Source organism: Sciurus vulgaris (assembly GCF_902686455.1).
Source record: "Sciurus vulgaris genome assembly, chromosome: 15".
In the NCBI taxonomy this organism is placed as follows: Eukaryota; Metazoa; Chordata; class Mammalia; order Rodentia; family Sciuridae; genus Sciurus; species Sciurus vulgaris.
Window position 1 is genome coordinate 68,565,583 of NC_136476.1, and position 27,041 is coordinate 68,592,623.

Consider the following 27,041-nt stretch of genomic DNA (forward strand, 5'->3'; position numbering starts at 1 on the left):
AGTAAGGAACTTTTAAAATCCAAGCAAGAGGTGAGGAAGGTCTAAAATTTAGGAAAATAGCAGTTGGCAATAGAATTAGAGACAAATTCTAGTTTTACTGCACAGTTAAAAATCTAATGCTACTGATTAGACCATACAATGACACCACAAACTAAGGTTGGGGGTAGATGAGAAGTTGTGTTTTGGACATGGTAGAATTTGTGGTATTTGTGGATATTCATGTAAGATATTTCCAGGAAACTGCTAAAATATAGGTGTAGATGTTAAGAAATCTCAGGGAGGAAATTAAGAATTGTATTCAGAAATGAAAATTAAATCTGTGGGTATGTTTGAGGTCTTAAAGGAAATAATGTAAAGTGATAATGTAGAATGCTGAGCTCTGAACTTGGACAAATGTCTCAATTTCAGAGTAGGGCACTGGAAAAAAGAGCGGAGACAGGATATTTAATAGAGATTATCAGTGTATTACCCTATTCATATAAAATATCCATTACAACTAAGCCTTAGTACATCTTTTATAAGGATATTTTTAACCAAGCAATATTTTTCTCCATATCCTGCCATGTTTTAACAGAAATCTAAAAAGCAATTAAGAGATGAAATAGGATTTGATTTTAAGTTCACTAAACAGCTTTTAAAACAGAAGTTTAAGTGATAAAACTATTAATTGGAAGCTGTTTTTTATTTGACTTTTAAGCAGTTTTATTTGTAGGCACTTGAGTTCAAGTTGAGTTCAAGTTTTGTTTATGAAAAATGCTTATGAACAAGCATATAAGAATATAATACCTTTACATCCAGTTCTTCAGATTTAAGCCCAGAGGAAACCAAAGCTGCATAAATCAGTGCTAGGTGATGAAGTGTCTTTTCTGTAAGATGATACCTAAAAAGAATTATGTTACTATAGTTCTACTCATTTGACCTTTGATTGTATTTTCTAAAAAATTCTGTTTTCCACATTACATAGTTTTAGTAGAATAACCTGGTTAGGACATTACTAGTGTGGCAGACTCCTGGGGATACTGAGGATGTGTGTTGGGAGGAGAGGTATGGGGTGAAGGAAAAAATTTAACTCATCCACTTACTGTCCCCAAGGATGATTATATGACCACAGCCTAGCCAACTAGAATACTCTGTAACCCTAGTCAAAGTAATAGGTTCAGATATGAACAGGTACCAGAGCCTTGATATCTAGCATCTTTCCTGGGTCTTTTTCCAGAACTGCTATGTTAGAAGAAGTACTCATTTTTCCTTCTGTAATTATTAAGCAAGTCAGATGTGAAGGTTGAGCTGTGGATGGACATTTCTACTTGAGGTACCCTAAGCAACAGTGAAGAAATTACTGGTTCATATTACTGAGAAGTTCAAGAGAAAGCACTGTTGGATCCAAAGACTCCAACATTTGCAACAGCCTAATGGATCTCTTCTAAGGATACAATCAACAGGGTTAAGATACAACCTACAGAATGGGAGAATCAGGTATTCATCTGACAGGATTAATTTCCAGAATATGTAAAAACCTCAAAAAACTTAACAAAAGTAACTAATTCAAGTTTAAAAAATGGGCAAATGACCTAAATGGACACTTCTCAAACGAAGAACTATGAATGGTCAACAAATATATGAAAAAATGCCCAACATCTTTAGCCCTTAGGGAAATGCAAGTCAAAACTACATTGAGATTCCATCTGACCCCAGTTAGAATGGCTATTATATTTTAAAAAATAGCAAGGCAAGGGTGTGGAAAAAAAGGAACTCTTATTCATGATTGGTGGGAATGTAAATTAGTACAGTCACTATGGAAAACACTATGAAGGTTCTTCAAAAAACTAAAAATAGAACTACCGTATGATCCAGCTATACCACTCCTGGGTGTATTTCTGAAGGAAGTGAAATTCGCATACAAAAGCGACGTCTGTATCCTATGTTTATTGCAACTTTATTCACAATAGCCAAGGTATGGAATCAGGAGCCCATTAAGAGATGAATGAATAAAGAAAATATGATATTATTCAGGCATAAAGAATGAAGCATTATTCAGTCATAAAGAACTGAAATTCTTTCATTTGCAGGAAAATGGATGGAACTGGAGGACATCATGTTGAGCAAAATAAGTCAGACACAGAAAGATAAGTATTGCATATCTAACTAAACTAACTAAACTAAAAGAAAAAGAAAAAACTGAAAGTAGAAGAGGAACTAGGAACTGAGAAGGGAGTTGGGGGAGAGAGGTAGAAAAGAAGGGGAGAGAAGATAAAATGGAGCGTGGCAGTGATCTATGCACAATATATGCATGTATAGAAATGTCACAGTGAGACTGGCTCACTGTACCTAAATTGTTGTACAAACAGTGTGGTTTCTGTTCAACACTTGCTTTCCTTTTTAGAATCTGGAACTTTGACATGTACTAGGCAAAGGCTACCACTCTAACCAGCCCTTATAAAACCCTGGGACCTGTGTCTCTATAAAGCTTCCCTACTAGACAAAAGGCTGTGTGTTATCATAATTTGTTGTTGAGGAAATTAAGCACATCTGAGTGAACTAGGAGAAGTTTCCTCTAGATTGTGCCCTCTGAACTTCTCTTGCTTATTTTGCTTTTTAAGGCTTTGTAAACCTGTACTACAATAAATTACAACATCGTATAATCATACTCATAGCAAACCATCCTAGCAAAACATCAAACCTTAGGGTGGTCTCATGAACCTCTGACTCTTCCTCAAACAGGACTTATGGCATGAACTACTAAGATAATTCAAACCATTTCTTTTGTATTTTCATTTTCCCTCATCTGATCAGTTGATGAAGACATTTCCTAAATGTTCCAATCATCTAAAAATATAGAGCTGAGATATCTAGAAGCTTGGGAAATAATTACATTTTATAATAATACATCATTGTGAATAAATTATAACTTTATATTATGAACATAAAACTATCTTTCATAATTCTTTTTATGAAAATCTGGGTAAAAATAAATTTGAATCATTTTTTAGTCTCCTGTATGTCAACTAACTGCACCATTTGAACTCTACGGAGATTGTAATCTGATAAACAACTTTAGAAAATTTCCAAATCAGTTATTTTATCTACAACACTTTTAAGTATCAAGCTTAAAATATTTTACAACCTTTATTAATCTTCAAAATGAAGGATTTAAACCTGAATTATTATTTTTATTTTTTAGGGGCAGAAAGGAAAAACGTATTTTAAATGACTTGCTAGAGGGTATTTGTTAATAGAAAAAAGGGAAAAGAACCAAGGTGTTTAGACTCTTACATTCTAACTTATAGTTTCATGTGAAGAGTTGGATATAGCAGTAAACAAAAATGAAGTCAAACAAGAAGTAAAGAAAAATCACACAGGTAATGTCAAAGAAGATACCCATACCTTTTCTAGTAACTAATTAAAGAATATATTTTAAAAATTCCTCTACCATGAGTTATGTGGCATGTGCTATGTGGTACTGCAGGAAAAAAAAATGAGTAAGATTAGTTTGCAGTTTTGTAGGAAAAAATTCATTTATTTAATCAAGACGTATTTACCAAGTATTTATCATATGAAATCAACATGCTCTGTGCTGTAAAACGAGTACTCCAAAAATGAAAATAAAGATGAAGAAAAATAGAGAGCTAAGCAGTTCAAAGGATGGAAAGGCCACATCTGAATATCTGTGTGTATGAGTTGAGGAAAGGTTGAATAGAAAGAAATGGTATCTGGTGATAGGTCCTGAAAAATAAGCACAAATTCATCAAATGAACTAAAGGAAATAGAAAATATCATAGGAAGAAAGAAATTATGAGGAAAGGAGAAGTAGGAAAGCAAAAATATGTTATCAAGTTATCCATCAGATCTTTGGTTAAAATGGAAAGCAGTGAAAATTAAGTCTGAAAACAGATTAGAATTATATTCTGAAGACCTTGAATATTAGGGTGAGTTGGCGGTACAGATTTACAAGGAAATCAGTAAAAGCTTCTAATAAGAGTGAAATAATCAGAGTCTGGTTTTAGGAATACCAATTGAGTGCATGCATAACACAAGATATAGAGGAACACTGAGAGGCATCTGGAGATGGGAAGAAAAAAGACAGTGATTATCTTTTATAACAGTTCACATTAAGTAATGGGAATCTGAACTAAAACACTGGTAATACAAATGGAGGGAGTGGATAGATGGAAGTGAAAATCCAGTGGCTGAATCTAAAAGATTTGTTTTCCAGTCTTGGTGACTAAAAAGAAGGCAATGCCAAAAATAGCTAAGAATTACAAAATAATAAAACACTTAAAGCAGGAATGATTAGTGAGATGTAGAAAGGAAAGGATAATTTACACAGATTGCCCAGCATATCTTGTCTCCAAAATTTAAGTTTGTTTTCCTCTGATTCTCCATCTTTAGAGTTCCTGACCTAAAGCAAACTAGATGAGCAAGATTTGCATAATTATCTCTATTAAAAGAAAATGACTTCAGGGTGAGGTGGTGCATGCCTGTAATTCCAACGGCTTGGGAGGCTGAGGCAGGAGGATCACAAGTTCAAAGCCAGCCTCAGCAATTCAGCGAGGCCCTAAGCAACTCAGTGTGACCCTGTCTCTAAATAAAATACAAAAAAGGGCTGGGGATGTGGTTCAGTGATAAAGTGCCCCTGAATTTAATCCATCCTCGGTTAAAAAATAAAGACTGAATAATAAGAAATATGAACATGACTTTGGATGAAGAAATCTTTACCTACTCTGAATTTAATATTTCTTTGGTATATAATATCATCCAACAGTAGCTGTACTGGAATGACAATGCCATCAATCTCATAATGATATTGTCTGATGACTTCTTGTAATTCAATTCTTCTAGGTTCTATCAGAAAAATAAAGATTTATTAGGTTGACTAGTTGTCACAAAAGTATTGTCATATTTTAAGAACATACGATATATAAACGTAACTCAAGAAGAGGAATAGATATGGGCTCCCATTTCATGGAAAAATTAAAATCACACTGAAAGTAGCAGGAGAAAAGCTACAGTTGACATAAAATCATAAAAAGACTAATTGAGAGCTTCAGCAGGAAAGGTTCATGAATCCATCAAGGTCATAGATATGAAGAAAAAAGCGTACAGAGGGCCCTTGTACTAGAAATGTCTTTTGTGGACTGGGATCTGGGTACTCTAAAGGAAATGGATAATATGTTTAAAAACCCATGAGGGGGCTGGGGAGATAGCTCAGTTGGTAGAGGCTTGCCTTGCAAGCACAAGGCCCTGGGTTTGATCCCCAACAACCCCCCCCCCCAAAAAAAAAAAAAAAAAACCTATGAGATAAACTGCGCTGCATGCTTACTCAAGGGAGATGAGAAGGCAGCAGTTATTGAACTTCCTAGGAATTCCTACCTAAAGGTCTGGAATTCCCTTTTCTTCTAACATGAGTAATTTTTGATAGGGTGAGTAATTCAGCAATTGTCCTTCAGACAATATGCAACTGTAGATTCAGTTTTGTCAGATAGAAAAGAAATTATTTTTAAGAATTTAAATATGTAAGACACAATATCTTTTTAAAAATCTAACAGAATTGTGTTTTTCCATCATGCAATTCTTATAAACTTTGCTTGTCAAGACTGTACCTTAACATATTTGCCAAAAATCTATACTGTTCATCAAACCTGACTTCTGTTCTCCACTCCTCCTATAATTTCTTTCCAACTGGTACTCCAATCAAGCACACATAAAGGGAGATTTATATATCTTAAATTCCAAACTATATGTATGTTTGAAGAAAATCTCTCTTTAAAAACCAATCCCTATTTAAAAGCAATCCCTATTTGCCTTAGAGGAAATGCCATGTTACCAATAATCAATTAATATATTATCCTCTTGTAAGAAAAATAGTGGCTGGGATTTGCCTCTTAAAGCTTTCTATACTATAATTATCTTATAAATGTATTTTAAAACAGGTCAAAATTTGATATTAAAGATACTATACTTCCTTTTCTTAAATTTATATTAAAAATTATAAGGTATCAAATCGATTTGGTAATAGTAAATTTCCACAGTAATAATTTAGCACTTGTGGCCCATTTGCAAAATGGAAAAAATCAGTAATAGATTAAAGTTTCCTATAAAAATACAATAATGATTACATAATTATATGTATTTTAAAGTATTTTCTTATACATAGTTTATATTTTTTAAATGCATAATTTTACCTGTAAAATTATAGCAGTCTGTTCATCAATTGTCATAATTACATAACATTCTGTAGTTCCAAAGAGTTTCAGTGACTCACTGCAGTGTCTTTCCACTAGTGTGATATTGTAGCTATAAAATATAATATTCTTTGGTGAAGAAATGAAATGGCTAAGAAAAATTCTTCAAGGAAAGTTTTATTGTCCTCCTGCTTATTAAGTTATTCAAATCACTGTACTTTTTATTCCACACTTCCATTTATTCCACTTTACAAATTTTAGGAAGTAAATTATGGTTTATTCAGCATATAAAACAAACTCATTGAGATACATGCTGCCTTAGGTATTTATGGCACATGCTACCATTACAAATGTCTTGAACAAGTTATTCTAGCTCTTTAGGTATTCATGAAATGAACTGAAATAATTCATGAAATGAAAACATCATGTTATGACACTAAAACATTCTCCATTTATCAGAATTTTCTTTTATTTTTCCTTAAAATTGGCCTACATTTTTAGGGTGGGTGGCTGCTGGGTATTGAACCCAGGGCCTCATACTTGTTAAGCATGGCTCTACTGCTGAGTTATACCCCCAGCTATTACCTACACTTTAACCACCTTTTATAAGTTTATGGTTTTCTATGAATGTCCCACAGCCTTAAGATATCAAAACAAAAGCATGGAACATTGGATCTGTACTTTAAATAACTCAATTATCTTTCCTTGATATGCAGCCCAAGGTCCAATATTCCTATGACAACTTCTGTGCTGTGATAGAACTAAAGATCTAAAAAGAATTTATTTAGAACTTCATAGTCCTGTTTCCCAGGACTATGTATTTAAATTTATGTATTTTCCCAGGACTAGTATTTAAATTTACCTAGACAAGAATATTTTCTTAATGCTGTCAATGACCCAAAGATCTGAACATTCCATTCAGAGAATAACATGTTTATATTTGTTGGTATCAAAAGAAATACAAGAAAAATATAAATTTAACAAACAATTAAATTTTACTTTTGTCAACAAAATTGGTAAATATTACCAAAAAAAGACAATATTCAATAATTATGAGGGTATAGTCTTGAAATATATGTATAAAAAAACTTTCTGGAAAACTCTTCTTATATAATTCCAGGTTTAGGTCAGATATAGAGCTACACAGAACATAATATTTAGTCTATCAATATAAATACATACACGTTTGCCTAAGTTATAAAATCAATAACTTACTTAGATTCTAGCAGCTGAAGTATTTCTGGAGTATTAAGAATTCCTTCGGAGGCAAAAAACACATATGGAATCTGGATTTCCAGAAGAAAACCACCAAATCTATCTGGCAAGGTGCTTCCTAAATAAAAGAAAATGCATATGTATTTCTTTTTCCCCCCTCGTACTCCAGTTCTTTCTATTTTTACTGAGTATGAAAATAATGAATTTTATGTTCAAGAAGTAGTATAAAAATAATATTCATCATAAAATATAAGAAATCTGAATAAAGATCTGAAGAATAGAATTTAAAAAATATTATCCTCTACACAGAAATAAGAGTAATAGAACTTACTAAAACTATTATATACCAAAAATAGTTAATATATATTTCTAGACTTTTTCCATTTCTATGTATTTATTTGCCTATACTCGTACATGTACACTCACTCAAAAAAAAAACAAGGAAAAATAGGATTATTGTCTATCTGAAATGCCAAAACCTGTATTATTCACTTAAGTATATATTGGACATTTGCTGTATAAATATATGGTGGTTTATATCAAAATTTTTAAACTATGTACAACGACCATAAATGAAAACCAATAAGAATAAATGTAACTCAAAGATAAACAGGCAAAGGACTTAAAAAGGGAACTTAGAATGTCTAGACAAGATCAATTCACATAGGAAAAGAGGAATGATCACAAAAACATGGAAATTTACATAACTATACAATGTTTTCTGCCACTACTTATTTTCTTTCCATAGGTTATAAATAGAAAAAAAAGTTTTTATTCTAATGGAACAAAAAAGGATATTGGTATAAGCTTACTCTTTAAAACTGTGTCTGGAAGAATCACTTTAAAGGCCATATAAGGAATATTCAAAATTTCACAGTGTTTAGACCAACAAGAGTGTTCTACATAATTATATTCCACCACAATTGAGAAATTGCTCCAGGGAAAATCTGCTCCAATATTTTGATTATGTACAATCACACAGGAACTTGCACTGAAGACAAAAGAAAGTTAAAAAAAAAATGAAATTATACTGTATCATTATTTAAGAGGAAGGCTAAAAATGACTATTATCTGGCTATTTTCTAATCTATGCCTACTCAAGATGGAAAGGCACTAGTGCATTTTCTGTTCATTTCTTCTTTAGTTATAGTAATCTATTTTATTTTTATTTTTGATGATCATACTTTTTACGCCAGAATATATACAACTTTAGACTATTTCCCACCTAAAATATGATCCTGATTTTATTCCTTGAGTACTATCAACATGAAAATCAATCTCAGAAATCAAAATGAGAAATTGATCTCGTTTTCATACAAAAGTAAGATTTTAATCTTTGAAAATCTATATAATATTTTTGACAATTCTAAAATGGGGCATTTTCTTTCTCAATTGGCTTCATAAATTATTTAACAACAACGAAAAAGATAGACACTTAAATATCATAAGTTTAGCTTTTGCATCTTCAAAGTTCATATATTACCTATTACCTATTATAATTAAAATTGTCCACTACTGCTTTCTGTCCAGAGCAACCTAGAAGTTAAAAAGTATTTATGTCCAGTTTTTATTGATTTGTATCTCTTTTAATTATTTGGCTCCAAATATTAGAAATAAAGAATTCTATGTGAAGTAAGGCAAAATAAAGACAGTTTAAAAGCCAGATTTTTTATTAGCAGGCCCTATCTTAAAGAATTTCAGAAAGAAGAACCCAGAAGAAAGAAAGGAGATGTCAAAACTAACAAACAAACAAACAAAACCCAATGCTGAGCAAAGAAACTGGTAAAAAGAAGGGTAAGTTTAAATAGGTAACCTCTGCCTCGTCTCCTCAAAAGACTAGGCGTGGAACCATCATATGACCCAACTATACCACTTCTTGGCATTTATTCTAAAGAATTAAAATCAGAGTACTACAGTGATACATGCATACCCATGTTGATAACACACAATTCACAATAGCCAAACTATGGTACCAGCATAGGTGTCCATCAAAGGATGACTGGATAAAGAAAATGTGGTCTATATACACAATGGAGTTTTATTCAGTCATAAATAAAAATAAAATTGTGGCATTTTCAGGAAAATGGAAAATGGATAGAGCTAGAGACCATCATGTTAAGTAAAATAAGTCAAACTCAGAAGGTTAAGGGTTGTAGGTTTTCTCTCATATGTGGAAGTTATGAGAGGAAAAGGGAAAGCAAAGGTGGGAGTGGAGCTCATAAAAATCAAAGAGAGATCAGTGGAGGAAAGGGACCAAAGGGTGGGAGGCAACGAAGGAGAGGGGAAATGCTAGGAGTGATATTGGCCAAATTGTATTGTTATATTGTGTGCATGTACTAATATGTAACAATAAATCCCATCAATATGTACAACTATAATGCACCAATAAAAATGTAGAAAAAATAAATAGGTAACTCTCTGTACTAAGAGTAATAATACTGGTAATTTGAGCATGCTAAAATATTTTGGACACTATTACATATAACACATAAAGCTATGATCTGAGTTAAAGATCTTAAAGTTGAATTCCTTTGTAAGGAATTTTTCAGGAAAAGGGCAGAGGCCATCAACTGATTTCAGATTTCATTAAAACTTTTTAAGTTAAATTCTAGGTGATTTTTTTTCAATTAGTTCTGGAGGTTGAACCTAAGGCCTTATGCAGGCTAGGCAAGTGAGCTACCACTGAGGTACATCCCCAGCCCAAATTCTAGGAGTAATTTTGCTTTTCCCATAGAAATAAATTATTTCTGCTTGCTCCCCATAGGTAAAGAAATACATTTTTACCCATTTAAAACACCTTTAGATTCCAGAAAATCTTTTCTTTTATTTGAATGAGAGATAGTCAATATTAAACCTGTTGGGAAAAAAAAGAGTTTGTTCAACAAGAGTTGTTTTTTCCCCAGAGTTTTGTTCATAAACAATTTTTAGGGTGTCATATATTTCACCATCATAAAAATAAAGATATATAAACAAGGAAATTGCTTAAAATATACTTTGCTGCATTAGTTTTGAAGTTTAACATCAGAAAGTTTAAACCATAAGTAATTGTGTGTGTGTGTGTGTGTGTGTGTGCATGGAAAGTCTAACTTTCTTATATGAAATAATAAAATTGATCACAATTTAAAAGTAACCAAATTAAAACTCATTAACTATACAGTTAATTTGATTTGCTAAAAATCATAGATTTTTTTTTTCTTTAGCCAAGAATTTAAGTACAACTGTTATTTCAATGTGATATGAATGTTCACTTTCTACTGGCTGCATAAGAAACAGAAGACTTATTGGGCACTACCTGTTTGTTAGATTCATCCCTCCTTTTTTTTTTTAATTTTTTTTTATTCATTTTACACAAGTGGGGTACAATTTTTCATTTCTCTGATTGTACAAAGCTGCTTTTTTTTTTTTTTTTTTTGGTGCTCAGGATTGAACCCAAGGGCCTTGTGCATGTGAGGCAAGCATTCTACTCTGAGCTATATCCCCAGTTCCCTTGCTTCTTAATTATAATTCAACTTCTTTATTTTACTAGTGTTAAAAATATATGAACATAAAAATATTCTATAACCTCATATTCAATTTATTTTTGGTAGACAACTGATTTAAGAACAGTTAAATCTAGTTCAAATTAATTCTACTCTCTTTTAGTGTACTCTTGTTAACCTTAAGGTTCACAAAGGTGTCATGTAATGACAGAGTAATGGCTAATAATTATATGTAACTTTACTTGACATGACAATTGTTTTGGTAGCAGTAAGGAATTTGTATTCTCTTTTGTAATTCATAAGGTGATTCATATTATTTAAAACCTAATCTGCTTAAATTATTTGCATTAGCTATGATCCTTAGATTACTCAGTGACTTTATTATTAGATTTTCAAACACATGGAAATTGAAATCACATTTTTTTTCCTAATACTAGATAGAAAAAAAAAAAAATCCTAGGTCCTAGAAACCTGGATAGGTGTTAGTTTGAAAGAGAGTCAAAACATTTTTCAGTTTACAGATTTAAGATTTTTGTGTCAATAGACATTGTTGAAATGAAGATAGCAAAAATGGTCATGGTAGAATTCCCAGATACCAATAGAAATGAGGGTGTTTAGCATGAAGCCTAGATAAAAAAAGATACAGAATAATAATCTGTCAAAATCTTAAGTGACTCCAAAGGAGAACCTGCTCCATTAAGTAGTTTTAAGTATGCTTCTCAGAGGAGCAGGAAGTTGTCCTCTGCTTTTTCACAAAAAACATTCCTTTATTTACTCAAATTCCTTGGTTTTATAAGGCTAACATTGCACAAAACTTTTCCTGAATTTTAAAAAGTGTTTCCAATTACCCTAATTCTAGACAATGGTTAACTCTTGCTCTAACGTTTTGTTATTAAGAAGAATCACATGAATTTGATGACTATGAACTCATATTGCCAGCATTGAAAAACTAAATGAAATAATGAATAAGATCATTAATGAATAAACTTCCAAATCTGGACTGTGGACACCTGATAGCTTCATTAAGAGACAGTATCTTATAAGGCTGTGCTAAAAGAACTTTCCATTTAAAATATTGGTTAACATCATGGTCTAAATCTATGAGCAGATATTTGTTGCTGTATTTATATATATTTCAGTTCAATTATTTTCAATAGTCTCAATATGTACTCAGTATATAGACAGGTATTCACTGGCACATTGACTTACTCAGTAAACTTTTAAGGAGTGCCTTCTATGTTGTATGCATTTTCCTGAGTATTGAGAGCACAAATATAGGTCTGATCCTTATCCCCCAGAAGCTGACATTTTAGTGAAGTAAGTAGCAAAGAAAATCAGTTATTAAAGTCCAAGGTGGTAAAGGGTACCTTAGAAGTATGCATGTAATGCCCCGAGAGCAGAGGAAAGCATTGAAAACCATCAAAATTTCCCAAAAAAGCATTCTGTCACTGAGTTGCACTCCTAGCCCCATTACCTTATTTTTAAACAATGTGAGGAGTTAGCTTCATATAAAAAGGGGAACAGCATACTTTAACAGGAACAGGAGGTGTAAAGCCATGGAGTTATAAAACATCATGATAAATATTTTGGTAGGGCTGAAGTAAAGGAACATTTTAGAAAATAAAGATGGCGAAAATTTACGGAGGAAACTGAAAGAGTAACAAAAGGGTGGCATAGGTTGAAAGTGGCATCTTATTTTATTTTTAATACTGGAGGGCTTAAATGTTAGAGGAAAGAGCCATTAGAGAGGAAGGCTGGGCTAGAAAATAACTAATGAAACAAAGTGTGGAAAGAGACAGCATCCAAAGCAGGAGTGAAAGATTGGTCTTTAAAGGGAGGAGATTCACTTGTAAATGAAATGAGAAAAGGAAAGGATAAGTGAATAGAGAGAAATGAAGGTAAATTTGTATATGGCAGGGAAGGAAACTGGGCAAGATTCTTACCCAATTAATAGAAGTTAAAAGGCATAACAAGTCTCTTCTAAAAAATGATGGGATGAGAGGGGGGTTAGTCATGTAGCCATTTGGAAAAATAGGAATGGAAACTAAGAATGTATAAAAAGATGGTGTTATGGTTTAGATATGAGGTGTCTCCCATAAGCTCACATATGAGACAATGCAAGAAAGTTTAGAGGTGGAATGGTTGGGTTATGAGAGCTTTAATCTAATCAGTTTAGGAATTAACTGGATGCTGCTATAGGGGGATAGGGTGTGGCTGGAGGAGATGGGTCATTGGAAGTGTGCCTTTGGAATATCTATTTTGTGCCAGGAGAGTCAGCTTTAGTCTTTCTCGGCTTCTTGGTCCCCATGTCCTGATCTGCTTTCCTCCACCACACTGTTCTTGCATGATGTTCTGCCTCCCCTTGGATCAGAGCAATGGATTTGGTCATCTATGGACAGAGACCTCTGAAACTGTGAGCCCCAAATAATCTAAAATTGTTCTTGTCAGGTCTTTTGGTCAGTGACAAAAAAGTTGACTAAAACAGATGGTTAAGCGGTATTTAAAACCCATGTAAGTTCAGAGATGAGTTCGTACTGGTATCAATGTACATGGCTGTGTGATTTTCTCCAACAGTGCTCAGCAGCTCATGTGTAGGAATAGAGAGTTTAAACATACTGATTGAGCCAGGATTAAGGTTTAAATGGAAAGCACAAAAAAAAAAAAAAAGATAAGACTGACTGAAAACATGGGTCAAAATACAGAGTGTGGAAAGAAAAGAAAATGAAACAAAATTGATTTGACAAATTATTATCTCTAAAATACTGAAGATTATGAAAGACTGAAGGGTAGATGTAGATAAAGAACAATGTGTCAGAGTTTAAAGTTTAGAAGTAGGAGAGTGTTGCATTATCACAAGGTCCATGGCATAGCCAAGGAGGGAACTGAAGATGAATATAATTTTTGTTGAGGTCAATGAATTTGTAAGGCCTGGATATTGAATGAATCATTCACATTAAAGATATTTAAAACACCTAGGATAATGGTAGTATTGGGAGTGTAGAGAATTCCCTGAGCCAGGTGTATGACTGTCCATGGATGATGGGGGATGATCAGGTGGTTAGTAGATGATGATAATTTGCAGTGGTGGAGAATGATACAGCAATATGGTTCAGAGTCAAACAATGGAGGAATAATGTTTTGGAAAAAAAGCAAGAAACAACCTTCTCATTCCCATGAGGTATAAATAGAAAATACCACCTTCTATGAGAGGGGTATAAGGGAAACAGTATCATGTGGGGCAAGTTGGGTTTCAGTTAAGGGAGACAAAGAAGAGTTTGCATATAAGCAATGGGTTTCACAGTGCAAAGCAGGAAGTGTTGACACAATGGGTAGTGGTGGGTGCAGTTGAAGAATGACACTGAAACAAGAGAAAACTAGGTTAAAATCCTGAATCTCTCACTATTACTTGTGAGATTTGGTATGCTATATCACCTTTATGAACTTGTTTTTTAAATTTATAAAACTGAGTTAATAAAACCTACTTATATACCACTTTTATGTATGTGTAGAAGAAAGGAAGTTTAATAGAGTAGAGGAGGGAGGAGGGGAGGAAAAGGGAGGGAAATATGGCTGGAAATAAAATTCCTTGCATGTATGATTTTGTCAAAATGACCCCAATTACTAAGTATAATTATGATGCTCTAACAACGACAAAAAAAAAAATTCAGAGCATTCTTGTAAGCACTCAGTAGTTTAGCAACTAGTACGTAATCAGTAAAAGGTATCAATTATTAATAATAACAAACAATGTAAGTACACTCTAGTATTTTTGTGTTGTAGACCTATAGTCTAGATTAATAGAACCCCACTGAGTTGTATACTTTTAAGGGATGAATTTTATAATATATTAGTTACATTTTAATTTAAAAACCTGGTTAGATCAATACATCTTTGTATGTTCAAACATTTGCTATTAAACAAAGCATAATTTAGAAGTTCTTACCTTCTATTTTGTTAAGGATTTTAATGAGAGAATTTTTTTCACCATCTGAGTCCATTCTTAGTATAATTAGCACCTGTTCGAAAATAAGAAGTTCATGTATATCTCTAAATGATTTTACAATAGTGACAAAACAACAAACACAACTGGTTTCATGAAACTAACAACATGGAAGCTACAAAGTAAATATCTGTGTTGTAGAAGATGTCAGTGCTTAAACACAAAGGAAAAAAATTCTATAATCATCAAACATCAATGAGGAAAATATTTTAGGGTAGGGTATTATTAGTATTCCTCAAGTATTCCAACATATGACTATCTATACCTAGGTTGTTTTTGTCTATTTTGTTGGTGTTAAAATTCAATCCAGACAAGTTAGACTTTATGGGAGAAAATCAACAATTGGTTGGTTTATTTTCCTACTTACCATTACAGTTTCTTTGTTGGAGGGAGAGCAGTAAACTGGTTCAATTTTAAATTTCTAACCTATTGATTTAGTTTAGTTTACTGACTTAAACTAAAAGTTATTCAAGAAACAATAAAGTTGAGGATAAAGATAAAGGGGGAAGGCTGGGGATGTAGCTTAGTGGTAAGTTCCTATCTAGAATGCATGAGGTCCTGGGTTCAATCCTCAGTGCATAAGAATATATATACATACATATGAAGAAGAGGAAGAAGATAAAGCCCATGTAAATTTGTATCCAGATTTAGTGTAAAGAATTTGAAATGCCTTTCTGCTTGGTAAAATTTAAAAGAGCATTTTGTCTTAAGTCTTTGTTAATGTAGACTTCACATTTCACATGCTTGATGTAGGGTTAGTAGATAATTTTCAATATAAGCCAATGCATAAACTAAGTGTTTTATTTGTGTACAATCCATATAAATGAGATTATGGCTCAATGTCTAAAAGTAAAGTATTTAGTTCTATTATATATGTATGTGTATATATATATGTACATATATATAAATATATTCATGGACTTATGTAAGAAACAAATCTCTTGGCAACTGGAGAACGAATCCATGGAAAACTGCTTATAAGTAATATTAAAATATTCTAAAATGCAAGACATATAAATAATGATTCAAATCATTCTTTCTCTGGGTCTGATTTTGTTCTGTTACTATAAGAAGAAAACTGTCAAAGGGCCAAATAATATACTCTATTTCATAATTTCAAATTTAATGCAAAAATTTGTTACATCCAGTTCTTACTTTAACTGATTACTTTTATCTACTTTGTTCCAGTACTTAACCTTAATTTGCTGCTGACTTTGCATCCAACTTTGTATCTGGCATTGTAGTTCTTGTATCTTATAGTTTGTTTCAGGCTTTTTTCTCCTAATAATCTGTACAATCTTCAGCTGTCTCCAAATGTCATCCAAACAGGAACTTAAAATGCTTCTGTAGACATCTTTTGCATTTGACAAGTATCCTGTTAAAGCAAAATTTCAAAAATTGCATAATTCTGTGACTTTTGGAGGAACTCCCTAGTTAAAAAAAAAAACAACAAAAACTGAAAGGAAATGAATCATAATCATGCCACTAAAAATTTCATTTAATCTTATTCTGATTTTGATCAAAGATATTGATGACTAGAAGTTTTTAAATTTATTTTTTAAACTGACGCATAAAAACATAAAAAGTGCACATATTTATGGGGTACCAATGTGATATTTCAATACATGTAAAACTCATCACATCACCTTGCTATTTTGGGAGAGGTAGAAAACTGAAAGTTTCTGAAAATACAGAATTTTGGGAGTGAACAAGGCATGCAAACAGATCCCCATGCATTTTTTCCTCCCATGCACTGCTATGGCTTGGATGAGTGTCCTACAAAGGTCCATATGAAAAGGCTTGGTCCCTAGTGTGGTGCTGATTGGAGGGTGGTACTTTGGAGTATTTGGAAGGTGGGTCTAGTGGGAGGTCCTTGTATCATTGGGGGCATGTCTTTGGAGGGTAGTTCCAAGGAGGTTGTTATAAAAGCTCAAGTTTGGCCATGCCCAGTTCTCTTTCTAGTTCCATATGTGACCATTTCACTCCTACATGCACTCTTGAGGTGATGTGCTTCCCTCACTAAAACTAAGCTGATGTAAGCACCATGCCTCAAATCTCTAAAACCAAACTAAATAAACTTTTTCTCTTTACAAAATCACTTGCCTTGGGTATTTCATTGGAGTGACGTGAAGTTGATTAATATAGCCACTAGAGAAAAAAAAGAGACAGCCCAACTTGATCTTTATTTCAGAGGAGTGAAAAAGCCTTCCACTAAAAATGTCCAGTGCAGCCAGAATATTCATTGTGGCTTTGTACCCGAAACTTAAATTAATTTTCCAACAAAAATCTTGCTTTATAGTATTCCTTAAGGTAGCAAAAGAGTAACGTCAAAGCATGATTTAGTAAATGCATTTGTTTGAGGGGCAAAAGTAATCCAGCTCAAGTACATAGCTCTCAATGGTCTCATTTAATCCCAGTGTAAATGGTAGTATACTTTTTTTTTTTTTTTTTTTTTTTTTTTTGTGGTACTGGGGATTAAACTCAGGGCCTTGGGCTTGCAAGGCAAGCACTCTACCAGCTGAGCTATCTCCCCAGCCCAATGGTAGTGTACTTAAAGGTGAATATCCTCCAAGAAATCTTCCATAATTATTATTTCTCTAATTCAAGGTTTTGATAAGTACTGAGCATACTGTGTTTGGCCAGATTATATGCCTGATAAAGTTACAGCTATTTTAGACAGATAACACAGTGGTTTTTCTTTCTTCTTCAACTAAACCACTTGGTTGTTGATAGTGGATTAGGTTGTCTTTTGTCCATCCCTAGACAAGTAAGGACTGGGGACTGCAGTACTACTTTAAAGTACCTGGAACAAGTATAAGGGTGTGGTGTCACACACCCTTCTGTTTTGTGATCTTTCTTCATTATATTTCTCAGTTTCCATAAAAGAATGTCAGTTCTACAGTTAGACTATTAATGCATAATATTAAAGCAAAATATCCAGAACTTAGAATATCTGCGCTCCTGATGCTACAAAAGGAGTACAGTTGTGATTTACCTCAGCTCAATACTTTTCAAAATTTGGAATAGATAAATAATACTTATATCTAGGTCACAGATAAGAGAAAATGTCTATATTTTAAATCATAGAAAAATTAATTTTACCATATGTTCAAAATGAGTTCTAGAAGGTTTAAGTTATAAAACATAATCCCACAGGTATACCATTACTAAATGAGCCTAAATAATTCTGCAAATAAGGGACCTAAAGCAGTACTACAATAAAACATTTTAATGATTTTAGAAAAAAATTTCTAAAATTTTCAGTATATTCAAGTTTGATTTTTATTAGTCAAGTAATTCATATCCTACTTTACATATACAAGTACAAAAGAAATTACCAAATATCTTACTCTTGATAGTTTACTTATATTTAATCTAGCAAAGTTCGAAGTCACAAACATGCAATGTATATGGCAAAATACGCAATGTATATGACAAAATAGCAAATCTCACATTAAAAAGTAGTGCATGATGATGATTATACCATCAAATCAGTGTAAGACCATGAGAATTTTGTAATTCAGACCAGGATTAGAGAATCCTAAATCTATTTTTCTAATAGACAATACTTGTTAAAAACAATTTCTTTAATGAACATAATTAGGAAAAAAAAATATATATATAATGGGGTGTGACTCAGTGGTTGAGTGCTTGCTTTGCATGCATGAGGTCTGGGTTTGATTCCCTAGCACTGTCCACCTGATATATATATATATATATATATATATATATATATAATATATATATAATATATATATAATTATGTATATATAATTATACATAATTATATATATATATAATTATGTCACAATGTAAATATGCTTAGTGTAATAGAGGTGAAAGAATACTGCATAATTTCTTAAGAGGTCTATCTTTTTGAGAAAAGTAAGTTGTATCAGGTGAAATATTTTAATAGGAAAAAAATGGGAAATAAAATTTTCTCTACCAACCCAATGCTGTGTCCAAGTTGCATGTTAAAAGTACATCTCTAATTGTTACCAGAAGGTGTAAGAGAGCAGCATGCTTGTATGTCATTTCTCTTTCCTCATTTGTACCTAAATAAACAAAAACACATTTTAAAACATGAAAAAATATAGTAAAATTTCAGAATATGTACAGAATACATTCTAAAATAATAGCTAAAATTTATCATGGAGTGCTTACTATAGAAACTGGTTGTTTCATAAAAATCCTATAGGAAAATTTATTATGGCTTTCATTTTATGGCTGAGGAAAAAATCATAGTAAGGCTAAGTAACTGTCCAAGGATAATTAGTGAACAAATGGTGGAGTTGGCATTTAAACTCATAGCTAACTTTAGAGCTCATGCTTTTGTTACTTCCAAAATAGTCAATCATTTCTACTTTTGTTAGAAAAAAGAGTAAATGATTTCCAGTTAAGAAATGAGAATTAAATTCATAATTTGCCAATTGGTTAACTCCAACTTAACCAAAGCAGCTCTCGTTTTCTCTGTTTTATATATTGGGATTCTGTGAAATATTTATTTGAACAAAGAGTTCTAAAAATTCTACAAATTGTTTATTCCTTTTTTTGGGGTGCTGGAGATCGAACCCAGGGCCTTGTGCTTACAAGGCAAGCACTCTACCAACTGAGCTATCTCCCCAGCCCCTTACAAGTTGTTTATTCTAATCAATAAAGATTGAAGTAAATATGTAGTAGTCTTTGGGAATCAAGAGGCAATAGGGAAAAAAAAAAAAAAAAGAGGCAACAGGAGGACTAATTATAGGTCATATATCCAGTCCATGGAAGGACTCGTGGGAACAAGTCAGTCATGACCTATAATGAGTAAGAAGAGGTTGACAAAACCATATATAGGAAACTGGAAATGTAAAAATGCTTGGAAAACGAAACAGAGACTAGAAAACCAGAAGTAGGAAGTGGTCTGTCTTCTAATCCAGGTTTACTAGTTACCTGTAGGTTTAGCTTTACGTCAATTCTGGGATCAATGAAAGAATATTAAGTGCAGCAACTATGTCACGTCCTCAGATTAAGGCACTATTGTTCCAGAGGAAACCCAAACTCGTGTTTATCCTCCATTACACTTCACGAATACTTATGCCTATATATATTTTATAATAATCACCATTCTGCTTGATGATGTTCAAGGGCGTTAGAAGCTCAATCTATATTCAATAAATTAAAAACCTGAGAATTATAGAACTCAAAAGTATATTCAGAAGTCATGATTTTTAAAAGACTTTGTGGAAATCTTTTCTTCCATAAAGATCAGCTTGCTGACAATGACTGTATTCTTTACTATCTAGTATAACCATGACCACAATGCCAGCTCTCCAAAATGTGAATGCTAATTCTTTGATTTTTCACCGCTATGTTCTTCCTGTGGCTCACAGGTTTTTCAAGTAGTAAATTATAGGTTAACACTTTCAGATGATATGTTCTATCTTAATTATACCACTGTGAACTCAAGATATTGGTGACTAAAATGTTGGTCCCCCAAAGACTGGGTTCTGTATATACAAACAAACAAACAAACAACAAAACTCACATGATTTTCTTATAATCTTTAATGCTGTGTCTAATTCTATTTTAAAAAGATGCAATGTTTAAAAAATAAATAGGACATCCAAGATTAATGAATTTAGAAAATTTATTTAAAAAACAAATCAAGTAGGTTTCAGGTAAGATGTGGTAAGCACGATGCACTGTGTTTCTTCCATTAAATATAACCATACACAAGATCTAACAGTATCTAAGGACTTCAAAAAGTACATGATAGCAGAATGATGAGGGGAGGAGGTCATATTTCAAAATGGCACCAAACAAGTGGTGAACTTCCTATTTTTTCACTTTTTAGTATTTCCTGGCCTGGACTAAAGGCAGCCCAAAACTCTGAAGTGCATAGGGACAAAAAGACCTCTAGGAGAAGTTCTCAACCCATGGTCAGAGAAGTGGAGGAGGGGTCACCCAAGGGTAAGTGAAAGTAGAAGAAAGTCCTTATTGCTTTTCTTTTTTTAAAAAATATTTTCCATTCTCTTCTGCTCCAGGTCCCCAAAATGTTAGGGTTTCCAGTGGCAATGGTATAATTAATAGCTGTCAGGCTGGTGTCCAAAACACTTTTTGAACTATAGTATGGGAACAAACATTATTTCTTGCTATTTGTGAATGTAGCATGCTATTCCCTCTAATCCTCCCAGATGGTTTGTTTCCTTAACCTCAGGTTGTTTCCTCACATATATTCTACTGAATACTTGAGGGAGTTCCTTAGCAGGTATATAGGGCCCTCTGTGTGAAGTTCTGTGCTCTTTAATATTCTATTCTTGAACTCTATCTATCTTGGTATTCCTGGACTCTCAACTGTTTCTTCATCTCAGACTGTCCACCAGGTTCTATCTCAGGTACCCCTCCCCATGTCACTGCCCAGTAACACTTGAGAGAGAGTAAGCTAGTGTAGTGGCAGGGCGCACCTCATTTGTTTCCCTTCTCTCAGGAATCACTATCCTTCATAGACTGATGTTCAATGACTTAAAAACTGGTTTCATGTATTTTGTATCTGTTTTCCATTGTTATTGTTGTTACTTGTAGGAGGAGGGTAAAATCTAATCCCTCTTACTCCATCTTGGCCAGAAGAAAAGTTCAGGATTGAATTTAATCTATTTTTTTCATCTCCTTTTTTTCAGATTCATTGGTTCAGATGGTAACAATAATAGTTTAACTTAGTTTTGGCAATAGGAAACTAAGTTATACTACTCTATCAATCTAATCTATCTAATCTAATCTGAGAAGCAGCCAGATGGTACTCCTTACTTAGCTGAACCTCCAGTCTTGGTTTCAGGGTGGATACTATAAGCTGAACTACAGTTAAGCCTACATCTATGTCTACTTTCTGCATCCTCTAAAGTTTTACTAATTTGATATAACAATCCAAACATAAATTTATATCATTTTAAGTAACGCATTTTTTGAGATTCACTGTGATATATTCATATATGTACATAGGACATTTATGTTATATTCATTCCTCTTTTCTTTTCCCATCCCCTCCTTCCCTTCCCTTTATTCTCCTTTGTCTACTCCACTGAACTTCTATTGTTCCAATCCTGCCCTTATTGTGGGTTAGCTTCTACATATTAGAGAAAACATTTGACCTTAGGATTTTGGGGATTGGCTTATTTCAGTTAGCATATTTTCCAAATTCATCCATTTACCTGCAAATGCCATAATTTTATTCTCCTTTAAGGCCGAGTAATGTTCTATTGTGTATGTATACCACAGTTTCTTTATTCATTCATCTATTGAAGGGCATCTAGGTTGGTTCCACAGTTTACCTATTATGAATTAAGCTCCTATAAACACTGATGTGGCTGCATGGCTGTAGTATGCTGATTTTAAGTCCTTTGGATATAGACCCAGTGGGATAGCTGGGACAAATGGTGGTTCCATTCCAAGTTTTCTAAGTAATCACCATATTACTTTCCAGAGTGACTACCAATTTTCAGTTCCAGCAGCAATGTATGACTGGACCTTTTTCCCCACATCCTCACCAACACTTATTGTTGCTTGTATTCTTGATAATTGCCATTCTAATTGGAGTGAGATGAAATCTTAAAGTACTTCTGATTTGCATTTCTCTAATTACTAGATATTGAACATTTTTTCCATGTTTGTTGATTGACTGTATATCTTCTTCTGTGAAGTGTCTGCTCAGTTCCTTAGCCCATTTATTGATTTTTTTGGTGAAAGTTTTGTGAATTCTTTATATATCCTGGAGATTAGTGCTCTGATATGTGTGGTAAACATTTTTTTCCCACTCTGTAGACTCTCTCTTCATGCTGTTGATTGTTTCCTTTGCTGAGAAGCAGCTTTTTAGTTTGACTCCATCTTGTTTATTAATTCTTGATTTTTTATCTTGCACTTCAGGAGTCTTGTTAAGGAAGTTAGGTCCTAAGCTGATATTATGAAGATTTGGGCCTACTTTTTTTTCTATTAGGCACAGGGTCTCTGGTCTAATCCCTAGGTCCTTCATCCACTTTGAGTTGAGTTTTGTGCAGGGTGAGAGACAGGGGTTTAATTTCATTTTGCTACATAAGGATTTCCAATTTCTCCAGCACCATTTGATGAAGAGGCTATCTTTTCTACAATGTATGTTTTGGCGCCTTTGTCTAGTATGAGATAACTATATGTGGGTTTGTGTCTGTCTTCTCTTCTGTACCATTGGTCTACCTGTCTATTTTGGTGCACAATACCATTCCTTTTTTGTTACTATGGCTCTGTTGTATAGTTTAAGATCTGTTTTTATGATGACTCCTGCTTCACTTTTCTCGATAAAGATTGCTTTGGCTATTCTGGGTTCCTTATTTTTCCAAATAAATTTCATAATTGCATTCTCTATTTCTATGAGAAAAAACTTTGGGATTTTAATTGGAATTGCACTCAATCTGTACAATGCTTTTGGTAGTACAGCCATTTTGATAATATTAATTCTGCTTGTCCAAAAGCATGGGAGATCTTTCCATTCTCTAAAGTCTTCTTTAATTCCTTTTTTTAGTGTTCTGTAGTTTTCACTGTAGAGGACTTTCACTTTTTTTTGTTAGATTGATTCCCAATTCCTAATTTCTTGCAGAGGATTCATCACTGATGTATAGGAATGCATTAGATTTATGGGTGTTGGTATTATATCCTGCTACTTTGCTGAATTTATTTATTAGTTCTAGAAGTTTTATGGTGGAATTTTTAAGATACTTTAAATACAGAATCACGTTATTGGCAAATAGTGATAATGTGAATTCTTCTTTTCCTATTTACATCCCTTTAATTTCTTTGGTCTTTCTAATTGCTATGGCTAGAGTTTCAAGAACTATGTTGAACAGAAGTGATGAGAGAGAGCAGCCCTATCTCATTCCATCCTTTTACTCTTTTTTTAAAATATATATAGATGAACACAAAATATATATATATATATATATTTTTTTTTTTGGTTGTAGATGAACACAGTACCTTTGTTTCTTTTTATGTGGTGCTGAGGATCGAACCCACTGCCTCACATGCACTAGGCAAGTGCTCTACCACAGAGTCACAACCCCAGCCCCCACCCTTTTATTCTTATAGGAAAAATCAGGAAAGCTTTTTCGCATAGGTCCTTTAGGTACTTTGTATTTTAGTAGAAGAGTTAGGTGTAGCTATGACTTAGAACAAAATTGCAGTAGAACAGAAAATGCTAAATATAATGATAGTCTTAGTTTACTGTTACTTGTATTTTTGATAATTTCCATTCTGACTGGAGTGATATGAAATCTCAGTGTTTTAATTTATATTTCTCTAATTGCTAGAGATGTTGAACATGTTTTCAAATATTTGTTGACTTCATATTTCTTCTTCTGTGAAGTGTCTGTTCAGTTCCTTTGTCCATTTATTGATTGAGTTATTTGGCTTATTTGGTGTTAAATTTTTTACGCTCTTTATATATCCTGGAGATTAATGCCCTATCTGAGGTGCAGGTGGCAAAGATTTTCTTCCCATTCTGTAGGCTCTCTCTTCACGCTCTTGATTGTGTCCTTTGCCAACCCATTTATTGATTTTTAAATTTTATTTCTTGTGCTTTAGGAGTTGATTCCTGAGTCGATATGTTGCAGTGTTGGGCCTACATCTTCTTCTAGCAGATAGAGGGTTTCTGGTCTAATTCCTAGGTCTCAGATCCACTTTGAGTTGAGTTTTGTGCATGGGTTTTGTGAGAGATAGGGGTCAAACTTCATTCTACTGCATATGGATTTCCAGTTTCCTCAGCACGTAAATCATGCAAATTTGATGTGTACTAACCTTGGTGAATGGCATCACTTAGTACTTTTTCTTGTTCCTTCAAAAAGAACCTTGTTTGGTCAAAAATAACAGTGGCAAACTTCCAAGTAGCTGGGAGGGCACAGAGGCATACAAGTTTTTTTAATATAGGAGCAGCTGCTGCTTCCAGGAAACAGTATGCCTGGCACTGGCTATCTGCAAAAATAAAAGCATTAAAAGCAATGTTTTTATAAGAATGGTATGCTCTTTTTGATAAACCAACTAAACATGTTACTTCATAGAAACCTGAACTTACATCCAAATTATTTTGAGGTAAAAATCATGAGACAGTATATAAACTTATTTTATGATATTTATTCCATAGAAAAGTGAAAGCACACAAAAATCCTCATAGAATTATATAATTTATTAGAAAGGATTTAGTTAGTAACTAATTTAACATAGCAAGTGTAAAGAGTCTTATAAAGAGACACACATTTTTTTCCCCTCTTCCATTATTAGCTTACAAACTCAAGCCAAATTTGTAACAATGACAAGTTGTTTCTAATCTTCACTAGAATACCATTAAAGATGGGCATAATCTTATATGGGCCATAAATAAAATTGAACCGAAAGAAAGAAAAGGTATTTGGGAACTAGTGTCATATTTCCTTGCTGATTTTAATGAGCATGATATTCCTAAGCATGTTGTGCTTTTGGAGTCAAAGAACATTGTACTTCACAATTGTACTTTACAGCAAATTTAATCAACATAGGAATCAACAGTAACTTATTTACATTACCTTGATAGTGAGTAAGAAAACCGAGAGCAACCACTTGCAGTTCACTTTCCAGAATGTGCAGCAGAGTCTGACAGGTGGAATTTGTTTTACTTTGATGGATGTAGGAAGGCAGTAGCAGTTTTAATGAACGAAGAATTAACAATTAGTGGACCGGAGTAGGGTAATGTGGAGGGGCAGAGGCAGTAAAGAGGGCATTCGAGGACTGGAAATAATTGAAATTTAGAAGTAGAATGAAGAAATTTCTGAAATGAGTGAAGAAAATTAAATGGAAAATAAAGTTTGTCCTAGGTATACAGGAAAGGGCTTTCAAATTAAATAATCTTGAATGTATTTTAAAAGTAGCATACCTGATGCTTGAACCTCAAGGACATCATCCACTCCCCTTGTCTCAGGCATTTTTTTAGTGGAAATAACTGGACTCTGTTCTTGAAGAGTCAAAGAATATTCTTCTTTATCTTGAAATTCTAACAAAAATATTAATATTGCATTGTTCAGGAGAAACTTAATGCTTTAATTAAGCTTTAACACTTTCTAAAATATGCTCGTACTTGCTAAACTTCTTCACTGCAATATATCAGTATTGAACAAACTCATCAGATCAATAAGGCTATGACAATGCTGTGCTGGATAAGATAGATGATAAAATTGGGAAGAATGTTGTCATCAAATCAGTATTTCATCATCAGTTCTGATGTGAGCTTTGTTTCCTCATGTGTTTATATGGATAAATATACCTATTTTAAATACTGTTATAAAGATTAAACACCAAGTACAGTTCCTGACACATAAAAGGCTCATGCCATTCTACATTATTTCCCTGTGACATTCATTCCCACAAGCTTATGCCCAATTTATTCACTTTTTTCAAATTTACCATTTAGATTATTATTTCTACACACTCTGGAAAAATGTATAAAAAAGTGAAGTGGCCAGGAACATACCACTAATTGAGAAAGCATCAGAGTACAGAAGCATTTCCAACTAATGTTCCTTTAATTTTTTAGTAAATTAATGGCTATTTTTTATAAGAAAATATTTTTTATCCTTTTTTCTTGCTGCTTTTTCTCATTTATGTTGCTAATATGTCCTATTACAACCTATTAAGTATGGCAACCAGACAAGGATGTCAGTGTTAATTTTGGAGTAGATTCCTTTTTTAACTAATATAAGTAGACTCTGAAAACATTAAGAATTATGAAAATAAATATTTTAAGTGATTCTTATTTTAATCATATCTATAACATAATTCTTTATATTTTGCTCATTCTTCTATGTAGAAGTTATGCTTTAATTATAGTGCAAACATTGCTTAGAATAATCTCAGTTACATGTAGAATTATCACCTAGCAAGGTAAGTTATAAGTTGGTCAAACTATTTCATAAAAGGGAACTTTAAGGTGAATATATATAAACATAAAGGGTCACAAAATTCTGAAATATTTAAATTCTATTCTGCATTTTTACAAGTTTTTTTCACCATAAAAATGCACTGACTGACAAAGTAATATAATTCTAAGAAGAGCTACAAAAAGCCAACACATCTTTTGGAAAAGTATATGTAATCACTGTGATATTAAGAACTAAATATATATATATATATATATATATA

At 32.9% G+C, this 27,041-nt stretch overlaps 1 protein-coding gene across 8 annotated transcripts in view; it reads right to left on the reverse strand.

Annotated features, from left to right (window-relative positions):
• Positions 1-27,041, reverse strand: part of SHOC1 (shortage in chiasmata 1) — a 75,307-nt gene that overhangs the window by 6,500 nt on the left and 41,766 nt on the right. For 7 of the 8 annotated variants that reach the window (XM_079112560.1, XM_079112555.1, XM_079112559.1 and 4 more), the window contains 11 exons: positions 25,780-25,896; positions 24,672-24,845; positions 18,827-18,931; positions 16,073-16,251; positions 14,820-14,892; positions 10,182-10,251; positions 8,210-8,388; positions 7,398-7,515; positions 6,183-6,294; positions 4,721-4,842; positions 787-880 (listed from right to left, as the gene is read on the reverse strand). In XM_079112560.1, the coding sequence (XP_078968686.1) occupies positions 787-880; positions 4,721-4,842; positions 6,183-6,294; positions 7,398-7,515; positions 8,210-8,388; positions 10,182-10,251; positions 14,820-14,892; positions 16,073-16,251; positions 18,827-18,931; positions 24,672-24,845; positions 25,780-25,896 (1,343 nt within the window). The remainder of the gene's footprint in view (positions 1-786; positions 881-4,720; positions 4,843-6,182; positions 6,295-7,397; positions 7,516-8,209; positions 8,389-10,181; positions 10,252-14,819; positions 14,893-16,072; positions 16,252-18,826; positions 18,932-24,671; positions 24,846-25,779; positions 25,897-27,041) is intronic. The other variant, XM_079112557.1, reaches the window with a different exon arrangement.